This window comes from Pipra filicauda, unplaced genomic scaffold, assembly GCF_003945595.2.
Source record: "Pipra filicauda isolate LSUMZ 115617 unplaced genomic scaffold, ASM394559v2 scaffold104_size2351352_pilon, whole genome shotgun sequence".
In the NCBI taxonomy this organism is placed as follows: domain Eukaryota; kingdom Metazoa; phylum Chordata; class Aves; order Passeriformes; family Pipridae; genus Pipra; species Pipra filicauda.
The window spans coordinates 413,587-431,268 of NW_024103485.1; the positions used below are offsets into that span (position 1 = coordinate 413,587).

At 42.0% G+C, this 17,682-nt stretch overlaps 1 protein-coding gene across 4 annotated transcripts in view; it reads left to right on the top strand.

Moving 5' to 3' along the window:
• Positions 1-10,725: 10,725 nt before the first annotated feature.
• PTPRO (protein tyrosine phosphatase receptor type O) overlaps positions 10,726-17,682 on the top strand; it is a 155,134-nt gene continuing 148,177 nt past the window's right edge. For 3 of the 4 annotated variants that reach the window (XM_039379331.1, XM_039379340.1, XM_027747437.2), the window contains exon 1: positions 10,726-11,141. In XM_039379331.1, coding sequence (XP_039235265.1) covers positions 10,926-11,141 — 216 coding nt within the window. In that variant the 5' untranslated portion in view covers positions 10,726-10,925. The remainder of the gene's footprint in view (positions 11,142-17,682) is intronic. The other variant, XM_027747436.2, reaches the window with a different exon arrangement.

Here is a 17,682-nt window from a genome sequence, read left to right on the forward strand (position 1 = left end):
AATAAGTAGAAAGCATGAAATCCATAGAAGACACCAATATTTGTAAAGGCAGATAACGCCCCGGTGATGACAAAAGAGGAGCACTCAACACAAAAGAGACAGTCTGGCAAAAGAGGGTATTTGAAATATGTTTATTGGATTCCCACAATACTGCAAGTGGGGAGGAGGGGCAAAAGCAAGTACTTCAGCAGCTGGCAGTGATTGATCTCAACCTCACACTGCTACGCCTGGTGCCACATCAGGCTACTGCAGCACCTGTGTCTCATATGAAATCTGGAGGATTTGATTGTGTTGCTGCCAGGCAAGGGTTTTGCTTACTCCTGAGACTACCTGCCAGACTCTTGCCTGATCTTGTTTTTTGGATGAGGATTTTCTCAGAGTAAGCATGACCTTAAATGTCCATCTGTATGCATTCTGCACGGGTAATGATCTTACCAGTAAATTTTCAGTTGGCTTCCACTTCCATTACTATTCGATTCGCTTTTCTTGAAAATATTTTCCAGCTTTATTAATTCCATTCCAGTGATTAGAACGTGTCTATCTGTGTTTCTTTGTCTGCTCTGCTCATGAGACTCTTGGAAGAAAACAAGCATTTTCAGGCTCAGTTGAGCCTTTGTGGCTACTGAGTCCAGCAAAAGTTTTTTCCTACCATTGCAAGGATGAACATGTTCCCAGCACAGTAACCAGCCTCACCTTTCTGATTACTGTCACGTTGACTACTTGAATCAATATTGCACCTTAAAATTATAAAATAGTTGATTCATGTTGGATGGATCAGTGCCATGATAATGATTGACAGAAATCTTGTAGATAAGTCTCTGAGGCTTAGAATGCACTGAAAATTATCCTGAAAATCTGTGTTTTCATCTCGGTGTTGTCTGTCATTTTAGTTTCGTCCTCTTTTCTACAGGAATCTCAGTTGACCTCAATATGTTGTGTTGTTTTTTCTAGCACAGTCTGATTTTTGTAATAAAGTGTGTTGCCATAACAGGATCCCATTTCTCATTTCTGTCAAATGTAATTACTTTGATGGCAATGCATTCAAATCCACCTTGATATTAGAACATCACTTGTTTCACTCAGTGACGGGACAGAAACGGAAGAGTTTGAGGTGTTTTTTATATGTATCCTTTCATAAGGGCTTTCATGGTCAAACATTTGCAACAAGGGTACTTAAATTTGTGTCTTGGTATTCTAGACCTCAGCATGTATCTCTGCCTTTCTGCTAAGTATTCATGTGTGCTACTGAAATAATGGAATCCTCTTTATTTCAAGCTGTCCAAGATCAGCAAGCTCCCCAAGTTAGAAGCAGACCTGAGTGAAATTCCTGGGAGCAAATATATAACGAGACTTGGAAAGCAGGTTGTGTTGTGCTGCCCACATAAGGATGGGTTGAAAAGGGGTATGAACCCCTAAACCAAAGCATTCTTGGCACATATTTGAATTATTTTCAGCTTGTGAATTCCATGGACCAAGTTGTTAATCCTTTTACACTGAATAAACGTTATTTTCTTCTATAAACTGATCCATTGACTTAAGTGGATGTTTGTTATGTGGATGGGTTGCTCTAGCAGAGTAAGCTATTGTCAGAATGCAGTCACAGCACTTCTCCCCATTTCAAATGGGGAATTCCACATTTTCACTTCCTTTGCTGAATAGAAATGTAAGGAATATCCAATCTCACGATCATCACCCTTTATTAGTTGCTTCTGGTTACACTCAAAAACTTTGAGGATTACTGTACCAAGGTGCCTTTGTTTTTGGTGCTTTTTAGCCCTCTGCATGTTATTTGGGTCATGTCAGCTAGCAGTCTGCTTCAGAGGGGCTGTTGTCATGCACAGCCTGAGCAAAGCTCCACGTTTAATTATTGCAGCTGAAGCTATTATGCTCGGGAACACATTACCTCTCTCCAAGTCCCCATAATGTCATTCTGATGTTTTCTACGCTATTGATCCACCTCCCACCCTGTGCAGATTTCCTAAGCTGACAGAAAATGTCAGAGCTGTCTTGTCCAAAAGCACTGGACCACTCCAGCTGTTTTGTAGCTGCCTCCAGTTGTACAGGGCATCCAGCATGTACTTGAACAGCTCTGCAGACGCCTGTTTGATGTGCAATGTGCAGCCTCCCAGGGCTCCAGAGTTTTACCCCGAGCTAATGCCAAGGTTCTACTCTGTGATATGGAAATGCCAAGGTAATTTCATGCTTTGTAAAGCTCTATGAATATTTTTAATTATGACAAAAATGCCATGGAAATGAAGATTGTTCTGGGTTTTATTGTTGCATGTAGTTTTGTATGACTCTAATTTCATAGCAATTTAGTTCATTTGGCACTTTGAGATTTGTGAGTTGTCTGGAAGCATAAGAAAGCGAACCCCATATTTGTCATGGATTTGATAACCTTGGCTAAACTAATGTAGGGACTTTTCTGCACAGTGCTAGCAGTGATGGATTATTTTTTTTCTTGCCACCCCCCTTGGAGACTGATAGTCTTAAGTCTCTGAAATGCATTAGTACGTTATTTCCCCACACTATTTCAGTAGACTTCAATGCTACCCTGTAAGGACCACGTGGGTCAGGGTAGGAGACAATATGTTAGTCTTTGTCAGCTCAAACTTTGGTTCTCTTCAGAATCAGTGTGAGTTATTCTTTGTAAAGTCCTTTCTGCCTACTCAGAACATCAAGTGGTCTCCTTTAGGACACAGGAACTCCATGACTGAATAAAGCCTCCAAGTATACTAGGTTGATACCTGCACTGGGTTTGGGCAATATGTGTCTTCTTATCTATTATCCCACCTTGAGCCATTGGGTGGGCATAGCTTTTGGGGTGTTGCCACTGGGAGTGGGTAAGGACAGCAGCAGGAGTGTGCTGCAGGGGTAGAGGACAGGCACTTGGCTTCTGCCTCAGCTGTCCCAATGTAATCCAGGTCAGTGTCACTGCCACCAGCTCTCATCCTCTGTCCTCCTCCAGCGTCAGGCAAATAGGCTGATTGAAAACACAGATTATTTCAGGTCACGGTAAAGTAACTACCAGCCCAGGCAGAGCAAGCTGTCACCCGTCATCCCCTTGGTGCTGCTCAATGGGTGGTGATGGACACAAACATTCATGGCATCCTCCTGGTGGGGCTGGCTGGAGAGTGAACACCTGTACGGGCAGAGAGGCCAGAAAGTTGCAGATGTGCTCGGGGGACTCGTGCTCACCCCACCTGAGGCTTCAGCTGCTCTGTTGGAGGAAGAGGTGCTGGTGCTGATCTCAGCTGAAGGCAGCAACCAAGGGCTCAGCTTCTCCTAATTCACCCTGACAGCACAGCTACCCGACCGACTTGCTCAGGTCTGCTATCTTTCTTCTGATTTAAGGGGTTGTTCAGGGTGTCAGGGCAGGGACAGCAAACCACAGTCTTAGCATATTTTCACACCCAGCTCTTTCTATGTGAAATGTGAAGGAGTGTTCCTGGAGGTGAAAATCATGTTAGAAAAAAACAGCTGGCTGACTCATCATACCAATGTCTAGTAAACTACTCCCCAAAAAATAAGGCATCCTATGTCCACTGAGGTCAATAATGCAACTCCCGTTAGTGTAAAAGTGTGTTAGTTTGCAATGAGTGTATTTGACATATTAATGTGCTAATTTATATAAACTGGACAGATGATCATGAAAAAGGAAAACAGGCTATTTTTTATTAGGGTCAGGTGTGTAGTGGGTCTGAAAATGAAAAGGGATATTTTGTAGAGAATGTTCTAACACTTATATTTGAAAAAGATTTTGCTTCCCTTCCTACTGTTGGACGTCTTCTTTTAATTACTCTGGAATGAGCCCACATATAAAGTACAGGAAGATAAAATGAAAAAAAAAAAAATCCTGCATCATACTGTCCTTTGTGTTTAACAGTCCTTTTGACCCCTGAGATTTTGAAATGTTAAAGACTGAAATTAAATAGCAAATATTGTTGCCTTACCTGGTAAATTTACAGATTTTCTTTGTATTTCCATATAATAGGTAAAATTCTCTTGAATCCTGCCAACCCACTTTCCTCAGCGATTGGAATACCTGACTGTGCCAATAACACATTTACTGAACCTTGTCTTTTCTCTCTCCTTTGAATGAAATTGGCCCCCTCGGAAGTAAATTGTTAGCAAATGAAATGGGATTTTTATGAATACATTTATGATTTCAAGCAGTTTGACCCATTCTCACATAGCTGCAGGCCCACTTTCCATACTGTGTTGCTTTTGAAATTGTTTACTCTGAGCACCTGGTAATTGGCACAATTAATCAAATGGTGTGACCAATTGCTTCAGTTGGATGTTGTTGATTGATTGATCAGCTGGGGCTTTCCTGAAGCAGAGGAAAGATGCTGAGAGTCCTTCTTTAAGCAGAGTGTTTCACTGCAAAGGGGTGAGGGAGAGCCTGGTGGGGTTGTGGCCAGACTGGGAGTAGTATCCCACCAGGCTGGGTCAGGGCTGCTTATCCTGGGGAAAAGAGTGGCATCAAGGATGCTACTGTGGGAATATGGACAGGGACCAGGTAAAATAGCAAGGTACTACAGCCAAATGAATGAAATTATCCTTTTGTCTTAATTTGGATTTCACACTGCTGTCCATCCATGGGTAATATCTGCTGAAGAGGCAACAAATCTGACTGCATACTGCACAAGAGCTTCCTTTTTCTTCAGTTTTGAGGTGAAACTTTGAGGTGCTTCTGCTCACGGACTGCTGATATTATAGAGCACATGAGCTACATACTTACCCTGTCTGCAGAGCCAGGGGGGCACCTATTCTTATTTCTTTGAAAAATGCTGCAACACCTGTGTTTGGGAAGTAATAGATAGAAGCTTATATTATCTTGGCATAGGAAAGAAATATTGCTGATGCAAAAAGTCTGCTTATTGAGGCTGCTTGGGAAATAGGAGTGAAAAGGCACTGATTTAAGAAGTGCACACTTGTATTAGGATATGGTAACCCCATACCACGAAGACAGAGAAAAAAATTCAGCAGAGATGCCAGGGAAGAAAAGAAGGATGTTATCTGTGCAAAATTTCAGCTCCTACTGCAAATTTCTGGGGAGAGAAATGTTTCCTGTAACTATGACTCAGATTTCTGTGAATCAGTAGAGCCCCTGAGGGTCACAGGAAGTCAATATATTTTAGAGGAGAAAGGTACTAAAGCCTGTGGCTGACTGGATCAGTCTGGAACCTGCTTTTTTCTTCTGGATATTTTTTCTTTTCATTTTTTTTTTCAGGACAATAAAATGCCTGGATGGTTCAGCAATGTAAAATTCAGTTACATTACTGAGAATTACCCCCAGAAAGATGTAGCCATCTTAAACAGAAAAAAAAAATCACTTGATTTTTAATTTTGTTTTTCACCTACCAACTTACATGGCTGAAGAAGGTGCCAAAGATAGTCAGAAATTCCCAACCTCCCTCTTTCTCCAGTGTGTGTCTTTAATGTGCTCAGATCATAGACAAAAATGGACACGCAAACTGCATCTGGAAGGAAGTAGAATAAGAATAAGAACAGGTAGAAACTGGAGCGGATTTTTGAGGGGTTTAGTTGTATTATTTTAAATCAACCATATCTGCTGAGACTTGAGAGAGAGCTATAAAAGAGATGGTTCCTGATAACAGGCAGGGTTGATCAAATATTTAATAGCTCACTAGAAAGATAAACATATATGAATTTTTCTTTTGTATATAAAACTAATCACAGAACTTGCTCTGTTTCTCAGGCATTCTGTAGTATCCAGATAGCCTAGGACAGATAAATGAAAGTGGCATACACTGTTTAAATGTTAAAAAATTTCATTGGCCTTTATTAGTAAGTTTACTGCTTCCATCCTGGAAAAAAAAAACAACAAACAACAAAACCAAGCACAGAAACCAAGCCAGTTCCTCTCCACTCATTATTTCAGTGAACACTGCACAGTGTTCAAGGAAATAAACATCAGACAAACTTTCTCATAGGCTTATTTGCGATGAAAAGATTCAATGTCAAAGACAGATTCCTGCCTATTTTAAAAAAGGGAAATGACCTTTGGCGCTCTAGTTCACTGCTTCTCTCGAGCTGAAAGACATCAGCCTCTGGAAGCTGGTCAGGTTGCACGACTGAAGTGTGTCAATCATTTCTGTTATGAAAAGACAGGCCTTAAAAAAACCTGACAACTTGTTTGTTAGGGGGACTGTGGGACGTACTTTTAAAAGTCACAGGGCCTGTACTTTCCTGAACTGAGAGCGAAGATAAATTTGCACTGGAACATTTAAGTGCCAACCCATGTGCTTTATTCTAGACACCCTTGCACTTGTTTTTGTTATTGTTTTATCCGTTGCTGTCATTGAAATGAAAGGGCTTTAGGTGAGAATACATTTAAGAAGGATCCACACTTTGTTTTCAAAAGAATATCTGTCACTGAAAAATATATTTTCTTCTAAAATTTCATGGACTAGTACTTGTTCTACTTACAGGGAGGCTTTTTTTTTTTTGTAAACCTCATTTCATGCCATATATATCCTGACTTGCTGAGGCCTGTGAAGCTTCATATAAATCTGGGCTTATGCTGCAACTCAGAATAAATGCTAATTTATAGCTTTTCCCCCTAGGCCAGGCAAAGTTTGTATATCTGACTGAGTGTTGCTTTGTGGTTTTCAGGGGCAAGTGAAGAATTGACCGTAAACCTTAAATTAAATCCATGTAAGCTACCAACAGGAACATTTTTATAAACACTGAAACCACAAAATGTCTTGATTTTTATTTTCCTCTGATAACCAAGGGTGGTATCTGTTAATTAGTACTGGTCTAGTTATGAAGTTACATTCATTAAATCACCATACAAGCGACCACGGTTGTTTTAATTTATCAGGTCATTAAATTAAAGGTAAAGCTCTGGCATGGTCACTTGTACAGCCTCCAAGTGGTTGATGAGCTACCTGAGAAGCTCTGGACACCGTGTGTTTGATGTGGAGTCCTGCTTGCAGGTGGTGCTCTTAAAACACAGAGGATTTTCTTTTAAAGGTTTTTGTCATCGAGTGATGTGTCCTATAATACCTTGCAGTATCTTTTCTGTGTTCCTGCATACCATATGTCAGAAAATAATCCATCCCCAGATTTTACAGTAAATCTAGTGAGTACAGACAGGACTCTCTGTCATAATACCCCGTTATGTACCTTGCTGTCCAGTCCCCCTGCTCTAAATATGAGAATTATGCTTTGGCATAATTCTGCCAGGTGCATTTAGAGAGAACCAATGTCCCTCAGACTTGCTCTGATAGGTATGCACTGCGGCCCAGTGTACATCATTGCCCAGGAAAAAATCAGGATGCCTTCCAAACATATGCTTAGAACATATTCCAAAGGGAAAATGAGATATGCTTGTAATGCAACATGCTCTTGTCATGTATCCATGTTATAATGGAGGAGATGGACTTGGATGATCCCTTGGGTACTGTCCAATTCGGGATATTCCATAATGCCACATATGACCTTTGATAAATTCTGGGAAAAGATATTCACAAGTGTCAGTTTTATGTGAGTGAAGGGAACTTGCTGGTGGAGTGAAGGACTCCCTGTTCAATTAGCTGCTCCATATTGCAGGAGTTCCACAAATGCCAAGGTCAGGGCTTTGACTCAGTCCTTGCTATAGGGCTGTCTCAGTAACTGGAAATGTGTTTCAGCTTGTACTCTGCCAAGAAGTTTTTTTCAGATTTTTGGAAAGCAAAGCAGAGAGGAAAAAAAAGTTTTAGTTCAAATCACCAAAATCACAGTATCTGATTCAGAAAAAGCCCTGTTTGACTCAAAAATGTGTTCCCCATTTGAGCACTTTTTTGCTGATTTTTGCTTTTTAATTTTTTTTTCAAATGTTTGAATGTTTTTCTTTCGAATAAACAGAATTCCAGGCTTATTTGTGAGGCATGCTTCTGAATACTTCCCTCCTTTCCTCCTGATATTATGTAGAGAGTTACAGAGCTCTTTAGAAGCCTTTTGACTGTTGGTGTACCTTTGACCAGTGCATGAGGGCTTGAGGGACTTATGGAGCTTCTGAAATACTCTCATATCAGTTAGATTCTCTAACTGAGCAGTTGCAAACACTTACTGATTGTCCTGTTTCTTTTTTCCATGACTACATGAAAGATATCTCATTGTCTTGTTATTTTTAAAGCTTTGCTGGTTTATTAATAGACTCGCCGGTTTTACTCTTTAAATTCTAGAAACAAATAAGATTGCCCTTGTTTTCTTAGATCCTCCCATTTTTCTGCTCTGCATTTCTTTTCACTCATCTTACTCAGTAAAGAAAAAAATTATTTTGCTTATCTTTCATATCCTAACTTCTTGCATTCCTAAGAAATGCTTTGTACATCTTTCCAGGTACCATCTATTGAAAAAGCCTGGTATGCCTCCAGTATGCCAGTCTTTGCTTTACTCACATTATACCTTCTTTCCCTGCTTGAGTGTGGGCTTTCAGTGGGAGGAACTGTTCTATTGCCTGTGCCTAGCACACTTCTGAATAGCTGCTGGAAAACACCTTTTTAATTTATTTTTTTTAAATAATGAAAACCATTTAATGATCATTTTGTGAAGGATTAGGTTCTACTGGCAGATTAGAATCTTTCAAGGCACTGGAACTTCAAATAGTTGAGTATCCCACAACTTAAAAAGAATGCAATCCATGAATTGTCCTGGCTGCGTTTTTCTGTGCTGCAACAGCCAGACCAGAATGCTTTAATATCTTGGTCTTTTACTGAAGGTTTCATTCCAGAAACGTTTCTCACTTCTTTCAGCTATTCCTCACTCTAACTCTTTGATTCAGGTAGTGTTGTCCTGAGGCTAAAATGCTACTAGCATTTTATATTCAATTTTGTTCTCTTTATATATCTTTAATATTTAAAATCTGCTTATGCCATCATCATTTTAATGTCTAAATATTTGTAAATTAGTGGAATATTGCTGTAGAAGCAAGGATAAAATACAGTCCTAAGGTTAAAAATCACTGGCTGATGCAGTTCAATTTTCTTAATAAACAAGAGCCTTGTAGCCTAAAATTCAATCCACAGCTCTCAAGTACTGATGACAATCTTAATTTCCTAAAGAAATGCACTTCTTTGTCTTTCAGATAACCTCTCTCTTCATCTTAAATGTGAGTGCTGAAGGAATTTTAGCTATGGTTAACCCCTTGCATACCAATTTTAAATAATGCTGAAAACACCAAGTGTGGTGGGTACCCAAGAGAGGTCTGTGTCCTTCACTGGTAGCATTGAGTGGGTCTTTTCTGTCCCCAGCTTCTTACAAATGAAGATTTGAATAGCATTTGCCTTTTGGACTTCTAAATTTAGGCTTTGTGCCAGTATGTACACAGGAGCTGAGTTTCTCCTTCACTTTCTGGATTAATCCCAATCAAGTGTGGCAAATCACTGCTCAAGGGCCCATTTCAGTACAAAATAAGCACATCCTTCTCTGGCTTTGGCCACTTTGAAATCAAATTGTTGTTGACTGAAGGTCCAAATTATAAGGAAATCAAAATTATGCCATGTATAAGCCAGGTAGGGCTCTGAAACACAGATCCATTATTGTCCAATTCAGTAATGCTGTTATTAAACAACTTTGCAGTTGTTCAGTTTAAAGGACATTCCCACAAGACTTTAATAGAGTTCATCTTGCCTAAATGACTTAGAAAATTTGAAAACAATCGTAGAATCTACTTTTAGCCATTACTTTATTTTTTTAAGGAAGAGTGAGGTGGTGGCCCATTACTATAATTAATGGAACCACACCTAGGTCCAAAGTTGCTCTGAAGTTTAATGCCCCAGACAAAGCCTTGTTATTACACTTAAAACCCTATTTTGTTTAGGTCGGAGTTTGTTACTGATCTGATAGTGGCACCAAGGATGTATCCTAATTTATACTGGTGTGTGAGAGAGAGTAGTCTGTGACAAACTAGATTCTGATGCAGTCTTCTCATTTTGGAAAGACTGTTTTCATCATGGTGGTTGAATGGGGGAGTTGTTCAGGTGCTTTGGGATTTTGTTTTGGGCTTTCCACTCTTTTTTTTTCTGAGGATGCCCTCTTAAGCTAAGTTGAATAGCTTGCCTATGTTTAAGTTTGGAGATGGCTCTGATCAACTTGCAGGATTGCTGGGTGGGATGGTGGGGGAACACACAACAAGGGGGTGTGACCTCAGTTTTGTCCGTGTGCCCCTCTAATCACTGGGCCTGAGTATCTCGCGGGACAGGATGAGTTCTTCTCCACCTCTTGAAGGTTCAGACCTATGCTTTAAACACCCGAAGAGCTGCCCACACGTTTAACCTGCCTTCTGAGAACAGACACGGGGAAGTCTGCGTTGTGTCTTCAGCAGATACCGGCCACTGCTCCTGGAGCTGTAGCTCCAGCAGCGTCGCAGTTCAGCAGCTTCCTCCCGCAGGAGTCGAAGCCTCGGTCCATTCCCTGCCCTGCCAGCCGGGCAGCCCGGGGTGCTCGCGGCATTTCTGTCCCTCCATCGCGGCGGGAAGAACGACACTGGGGAGGGGTTGGGGTGCTTGATGGGGAGCGGTAGCGGAGATGCGCTTTTTGCCCGCCGCTTTGCTTTTCCTGCCCGCGGCGGGGAGATGCTGTCGGGAGAGGGAGGGCCGGGGGTGGGGAGGGTAGGGCGGTGCGGGGGGGAGCGAGGGCGGCGGCTCCAGGCTCTCGGCTCCCGTCCCTCGCCTTCCGCCGGGCTCGGTGCCGCCCCCGCCGAGGAGCCGCCGCTCCCAGCCCTGCCCGTGCGGCGAGAGGCGCGATCGCCCAAACTCCTGGGAGGGGAGACACCACCCGCCGCCGCCGCCTCCTCCTTTTCCTTCTCCACCTCCTCTACCCCCTCCCCGCCGCAAACCCCAAATAAAAGGGGCGGGGGGCGGCAGGATGCGCCTCTCGGCGGGGAGGTCGGCGCCGCCGCCGGCCGCCTGATGCTGCCGCAATTCGCCATTGCCGGGCACGGCTCGGAGCCGAGCGGAGGGAGGCGGGGGGCAGAGGCGGGGGTCCCGGGGGCAGAGGAGCAGCAGCCCCCCCTGCCTGGCCGCCCCCGCGGGCCGCGGCCGCCGTCCCCCCCGATGCCCGACCGCCGCCGGCGGGGGGCCCCGGGGGCCCGCTCCTGTCTCCTCTGGCTCTTTGTGTTGCTGAAGGTAAGCGCCGGGGAAGGGAAGGGGTGCGGGTCCCCCCGCTCCCGCGGGCACCGAGCCCCCTCCGCGTCGCCTTTGTGTGCCTTTCCCGGCGGGACCGCCGCGCCCGGGCACGGCCCGCTGGCGACGGAGGCAGGAGCTCATCCCCGGCTGTCCCTTCTTTGTGCTCCCGGGGGATGTGCGTGTGGATTTGGGGGAGCCTGGCAGGGAGCAGCGCTGTCCGCCGTGCCCCGGGTCGAGGTGCGCTCTCTCTCCCACATCCCCACCGAAAGTGCCGGCAGCCCAGGGAGCGGCGACGGCGCTTACCCCATCCTCTGTCCCCTCCAAAGTTCCCCGGCTTTCAGCCGAGGCGCTGGGAGAGGGGCGATGTGGCGTTTTGGGGAGCGCTGCCCCGCGGGCCGGGCGGGCGGCGGCGGCATCGCCGCGCTGTCCTTCAGCACCGCCCGGGCACCGCGCCGGCTTCTCCCGCAAATCCCGCTTACCTTCACCCCCAGCGAGAGACCCGCTAACGAAGATGCAGCTAACAAAGGGGAGGGTGGTGTGTCGTGTTGGTTTTATCCTGGCAGAATTGAACGATTCTTTTCTGATCAGCGATGTGCCATGTTCAGGCTCAGCCTATCTTCTCGGCAGATTAATTTTTCAAAGTTCTGCCTAATACTGCAAGCTTGGTTTCACATGACGTTTTTTATCTCCAATGCTTTCGCTCCTTTAATGGTTTCTCAAGCATATTTAATGTGCTTCGTGTAACTTCCAAAAGAAAATGTACGTACTGTCTAGGTGAATACTGCTGACTATAAATGTCATTACCCTAAAGCACAGAGCTCGGCACTACTAAAAACTTTGTTGTATATTTGTCAGTCACTGTTAAGGAGAGCTCTGCAACTAAGGACCTGACCTTTCGGAGTCATGTAAATGTTCTGTGGAAATCATCAGAACTCCTTGTGTGAATAAGAGTTTGCAGGATCATGTCCTAGAACAGCAGTGGTGTCGCTTCTAAAATTGACATTGCATTGACAGAACTATTTAAAGGGAAGCTTTCGCAGCATCTGTTCACATATAGTAGTCAACTGTCAGCTGTCTCATTTTCATAACTGCTGAAACATACATTTATGCAAGATAAAATGTTAATACACAGAAAAAATTTTCTTCCATAGAATTTGGTGATTAAAAAAAAGCAAAAGAATTATTTTTAAGAAAATAAGACTGTGGATGTTAGGGCCCAGCAGAAAGATTAAATTTCTAGTTTGATCCCAAATATAGAAGTGCACACAGTTTTAAGTATCTATTTTATCCCATAATCACACAATTTACATTACTCTAAATCCTGGCTTTTTAAAAAATAAATGAAGTTGTTGTGGTGCTGTGTTTTTTTAATAGCACTACTGTGGTAAAGCAAGACAGAAAATAGATAGTTTAAATTTGTAAAATACTATACTTGAAAAATAAATAATACATCTCAAGAAATTTGGTAAGGTGTGAAGGCAACCAAGGCCTCAGGTTATCATTGGAAAGTAGCCATCACTTCTCAGCTGGATAAAACTCAGACAAACCTGGGACTGTAAAGACAAAGAGAGGCAATGAGCATTAGCAGAATGTTGTAGTGTAAGAGAAGGTAAAGCTGTAAGTTCAGGTGGAGGTACATCAGTAATGCCAGGTGCCTGAAGTTCACCGAGTTTTCTTTAATGTCTGTGTATTTCTTTGCAGTGTCAAACAATTGAGAACAACCAATTTCAAAACAAGGCATTCCCTAGTTTTGTGCTGTTTACTTCTGCCAACTTGCTGAACCAATACTAAAATTACCCAGCTTCAAGTTATTAAATTGGTGTTTCATCTAGAAGTTACTTTTGGTGAGAAAGGAGTGGCATTGAACTGATGAATCTGAAGACAGGCAAAACTGACGTCTGTGTGCTTGCTGTTTCAGTGTCAGCAGCCCAAATGTCACTTGCTAAGCTGAATCTGCTTGATGTGGCCTTGATGCCCATCTGGCAATTTGTAAAATCATCAGCAGACTTTGCACAGTGACAAAACTGCTCAAAGCACATTTTCTCTTCTCTTCCAATTGTTGTCATTCTGTGGTGCAAAGTAATGATTCCAATTTATTCTAAATCCTGACGTTGTCTGAAGTTGCTGGTACAGTCAGTGACTAGGGGAGGTCAAACAGGGATATTGCCCAGTGCATGTCATATGCCTGATGTGGTTGCTCATTGGCTAGTAATATTTAGTTCCTTCTTTCACAGCGTGGTGTGAATGCTTCCTGTGCTCCAGGGTAGTACTATAATATTATTTTTGGAAATATAGCAATGTGATCTTGAACCTTTATCATTCTCTTTTTTTTCGGTAGTTTTCTTGTGTGATGACTGGTTTAGAAATTAGCAGAAGAAAGGCATTGTGTGTGAGCTTAAATATGAATATGGATTTACAATACTTTTTAGAGGAGCAGAGCTGTGTCTTGCTTCAGAGAAAAGACTCCAACCATGCTGCTGTAGGAATCTCTTAATATATTGCCATTTTGCAATGGGTCTGTGTTCTCTGCTGTTTCAGTCAGAATGGATGGAAGGCATAGTCTTTAGCTGCTTGCTTCATAATCATCTCATTTTGGTGTGGCAAAGGCATGGCTGATCACAGCTGAAGGGAAAAGCTGTACCTCAGCTAAATAAAGAACAATGAGAAGTAGACACTTTCCCTGATTCCAGTGACTGATGTCATCTTTGCTGTATCTTTTAATTGCAATCCAACAACCTTTCCTTAGTCATGACTGCACTGAGCTTTGACCAGTTGAAGTTCTGCTCTGGATTATGTGACTGGTATGTCAGAGGTATGTCCATGCTGTTGGTATCTTGTACTTGAATGATTTTATGTTGCCTTTATTATTACTGTGGGACAAGGTAGAGCTTAAGTAGAAGACAAAACCATCTTGAACAAGCCAAACCTGATGCTGGGACGTGATGTACAATCTGTTACATCTCCAAGATGTTCTGACCGATGCTCTCAGTAGGAAAATAATGAGAAAACTGCTTGTCAGAGTAGTTCCATGTGTGGACTAAATAGGAGGGATCACACTCTTCAGGAAAATTTTCTACAAATAAAGTAATACAAATCATATTTCCAGGAGACTGAGGTCCTTATATATCAGTCTTATATATGCTCTTCATATAAAGCAGCAACACTCTCTCTCTTAGCAAGGACAGCTTTTTGTGTCTAGCAGGGTAGAATTCTATCCAATACTACATCAGTTTATGGAGTTTGGCATCACAGCAAAGTCCTACTTCAGGTTTGCGTGGACCAAGACATTCAGAGAGATTTAGATTCTGTAAGACTTTACTCAGCTCAGCCTTACCCAACACAGGAAATATGTTTCTGCGGGTGTAATTGTCAAGAATATCTGCATCTTCAGTTAATAATCTGAAGTAAAGATCATCCCATCAGGATACTGCCTCTTTCTGTGGGAGAAACCTTTTTGAGAGAAAGGCTGATTTCACAGCTGGGAACCCCAGTGCATCACCACTGTTTCCTTCTACCTGGGAAAAGCAACATGTTAATGTGAATTTTTATATAGAGTCCTTTTAGCATCTCTTCTCTCTCCAAGAGATGGTGGCTGAAGCTCTTACCAAGAAAAAAAATTTTGCTTTCTTTCCTTATGATCTTATTCTATTAGCACCAAAATAAAATTTAAAAAAAAACCCCAGACCTATCTTACCAGTTCAATTTTGTTTGCGAAACAAATGTAAGTGCTCCTCATGATAGGACAGGCTCAGAGGAACTACTGAGGTAAAACAGTCTTTTCTGCTTACCACTAGTCTGAGACTATCCAGGCTGTATGGAAGAGAAAAGCATCCTACCAGTAAAAGCATACATTTTCTTTTTAAAAAAACTTTATTATAAGTAGGCATCCTTAGACCAAAACTTCTAAAAGTCATGTTCTCTCTCATTTAATCATTTTTATGGGTTATTTCTAAACCAGGGTGATTCCAGGGGGCAAAGCTAAAGAAGGGGATGGTTATGCCAACTCATGTTTACAGAACTGTAGTAGGCAAAACCCTCTCTGCGAGTGGAATAAGAGTCTGCTGTTACCCTTTGGCAAATTTCTGATTTCGTTGCAGTGAAATGACAGGGGACCACTGAGAAAAGAGCTTTCCTGCCTGCAGGAGTTATGAGCCTCAGACTCAAATTGCACAAGGTCAGGAAGGCAATTTCTAAGTTCAGCCCGGTCAGAAGCCGCACTAAAGGGTGATCCCTCACTCGGGCTCAGACAGGGACTGTGCGGAATAAAAACCTACCTGTGGCGATCCCACGGCCACTGATTAAAGGACTCTTGGGCAGTGTGCTGGCTGAACTTGAGAAGCCCACTAATCTCTATATTTCTGCTGTCACCACACAGAGGAATATCACGAAATGACCTTACAGAGCTTCAGAATGAATGTTAAACTGAACAAAGTCTTGGGTAAGTCCACCTTGAGGTTGATTTTACTAGTCAGTCTCAGCTTTGGAGGAGAGAACTTTTTTTTACTTAGGTATATGGGTCAGGACAATAAATGTCAAAAAATAAACCTTTAAAAACAGGTGTTTTTGCTGAAGAACTTAAGAGGCTCATAGTTAATTTAGAGTCAAAGTGTTTCTTGAAAACTATTTGCGTTTTCCATTGGAGAAGTATGTATTGTTGTCCTGAGCACTCTTCTAGTAAATTAGTGGTTTCATTTTTGTTAGTTGGGATTTTAAAGATTCTGTTCTTAAGGGGAAAATGAATTGAATGCAATTTAAATTAAAAAAAATCAAGTTTTGATAAATGTTAAAAATGTTTCAAAATAAAGCTCTTTAAGGAGTTTAGTACTTAGGAGTGCACTCATAAATTGAAGAGACTGGTTTATTAAATGTTTTGCAGACAAAAACTATTACAATTTTTTTTTAATTAAACTTCTATCAATGTATAGTTGAAAAGAGGAAAATCTTTGAGAGGACTGTGGCAACATATGCCAGCTGCCACATACGTAGTATAACAGATGAATAGGGAAAGGGAGATACTGGAAACACAAAGGTTACCTTGCTTTTCATAGCACTGTGTAATCTTGAATGAATGCAAGCAGTGAAGGGAGCAACTCCTAAGGAAGGTGTTTGGAGTCTCTTTGGCAAGCCAAACATGATGCATTCCATTTTGGGAACTCCTTCATTCTTATGCTGGGAAATCACTGTGGCTTTTAAATGGAGTTCCAGAAATAAAATTAAATGCATCATGTCTGACTTACCATAAAAATAACCAGAGCAAAAGTAGTAGGTGCTGTGCTTGAATGACTATGGTTATCTTTGCAGTTTCTCTTCTTGCACTTATTTAGAGAAGAAATGCTTTACAGTAAGCATCAGTGATGGGAAAGTTGGTGACACAGCTGCTGGTAACAGAGAAGAGAGCAAGCAGGACATGTTTTCAGGGGAATTAAACTCAGCTTTTAGTATACTGGTCTTCAGGTGGCAGCATGGACATGAGAAGACAATATGTGGGATAGGCACTGTGACTGAGCAGAAAACGTAATATTAGGGATGGAAAAATTTGAGTAGAACATTTAAACTCAAGGATTGAGCACTTCAGAGGAGCTGAACAGAGATAACAGAAGTAAACAACTCAGAGTTATTATTTTGTGTCAGTCAGAAATTTAACATGAGGTAGCTGTTTGGTAGATATGAATCTTTTGGGGGAGAAAAATCCTAAATTCCTTTTTAAGTTCTCTCGTAAAACCAGATAAGGTTGCCTGTCAGTCTAACAGATGTGATTTTGAAATGGTTTGGCCCCAGTGTATTTTAGGTTATTGAGGCATGGGTCCTCTAGCCATGTCAGAAGGGTTTGAACAACTGTAACTCCTTCGTGTGCTATAAACCTGTAGGTCCTCGAATCAGTTATGTTGACTTCCATATCATGTGAAAACCGTGTCTTTGGGATTAGAGAGCTAAGTCCCAGTCACTAAGTTGTCAGTCAGATGAGCAACTCCTTCAAATTTAACAGCTCTAATATTTTTCTTGACACATCCCTAAAATCAACTGAGAAGGGGTTATTCTTCAAGGCTGAGACCCCAGAGCAGACCACAGGCTTTCCCAGTTGTCCCAGTTGTCTTGTTCCCTTTGTGTAATCTGCTGTTTGTCTCCTGTCTGTTATCTGTACCACAGCTATTCAGGATCCTATTCTCTTTGTTCATATGAAAGTCATTTTAATATGGAAGTAATTTTAACATGGAAAATCTTTACTCCTTGCTGATCTATTAAACAAGAAAGAATGGTCTCATTCTATTTACAAACAGCAAGGAATTTTAAATTCAAGTAAGAAACCTCCCCCCCCCAAGCAAAAACACCAGATAAAACACCCCAACATCCTATTAAATGGGGTGAAGAACAGTAGAGAGAATTGGTGGAGGAAAAAAATCCACAGAAATAATGCTAATTAGTGTTTTCCTAAAGTACCGTTAAGTCAGAATTAAGAAAAAAAAATGAAGATTTGCCAACAGCAATGAAATTAGTTTATTTATTATTTGCTTAGCTCTGCTGTGCCTAGCTTTATTCTGTA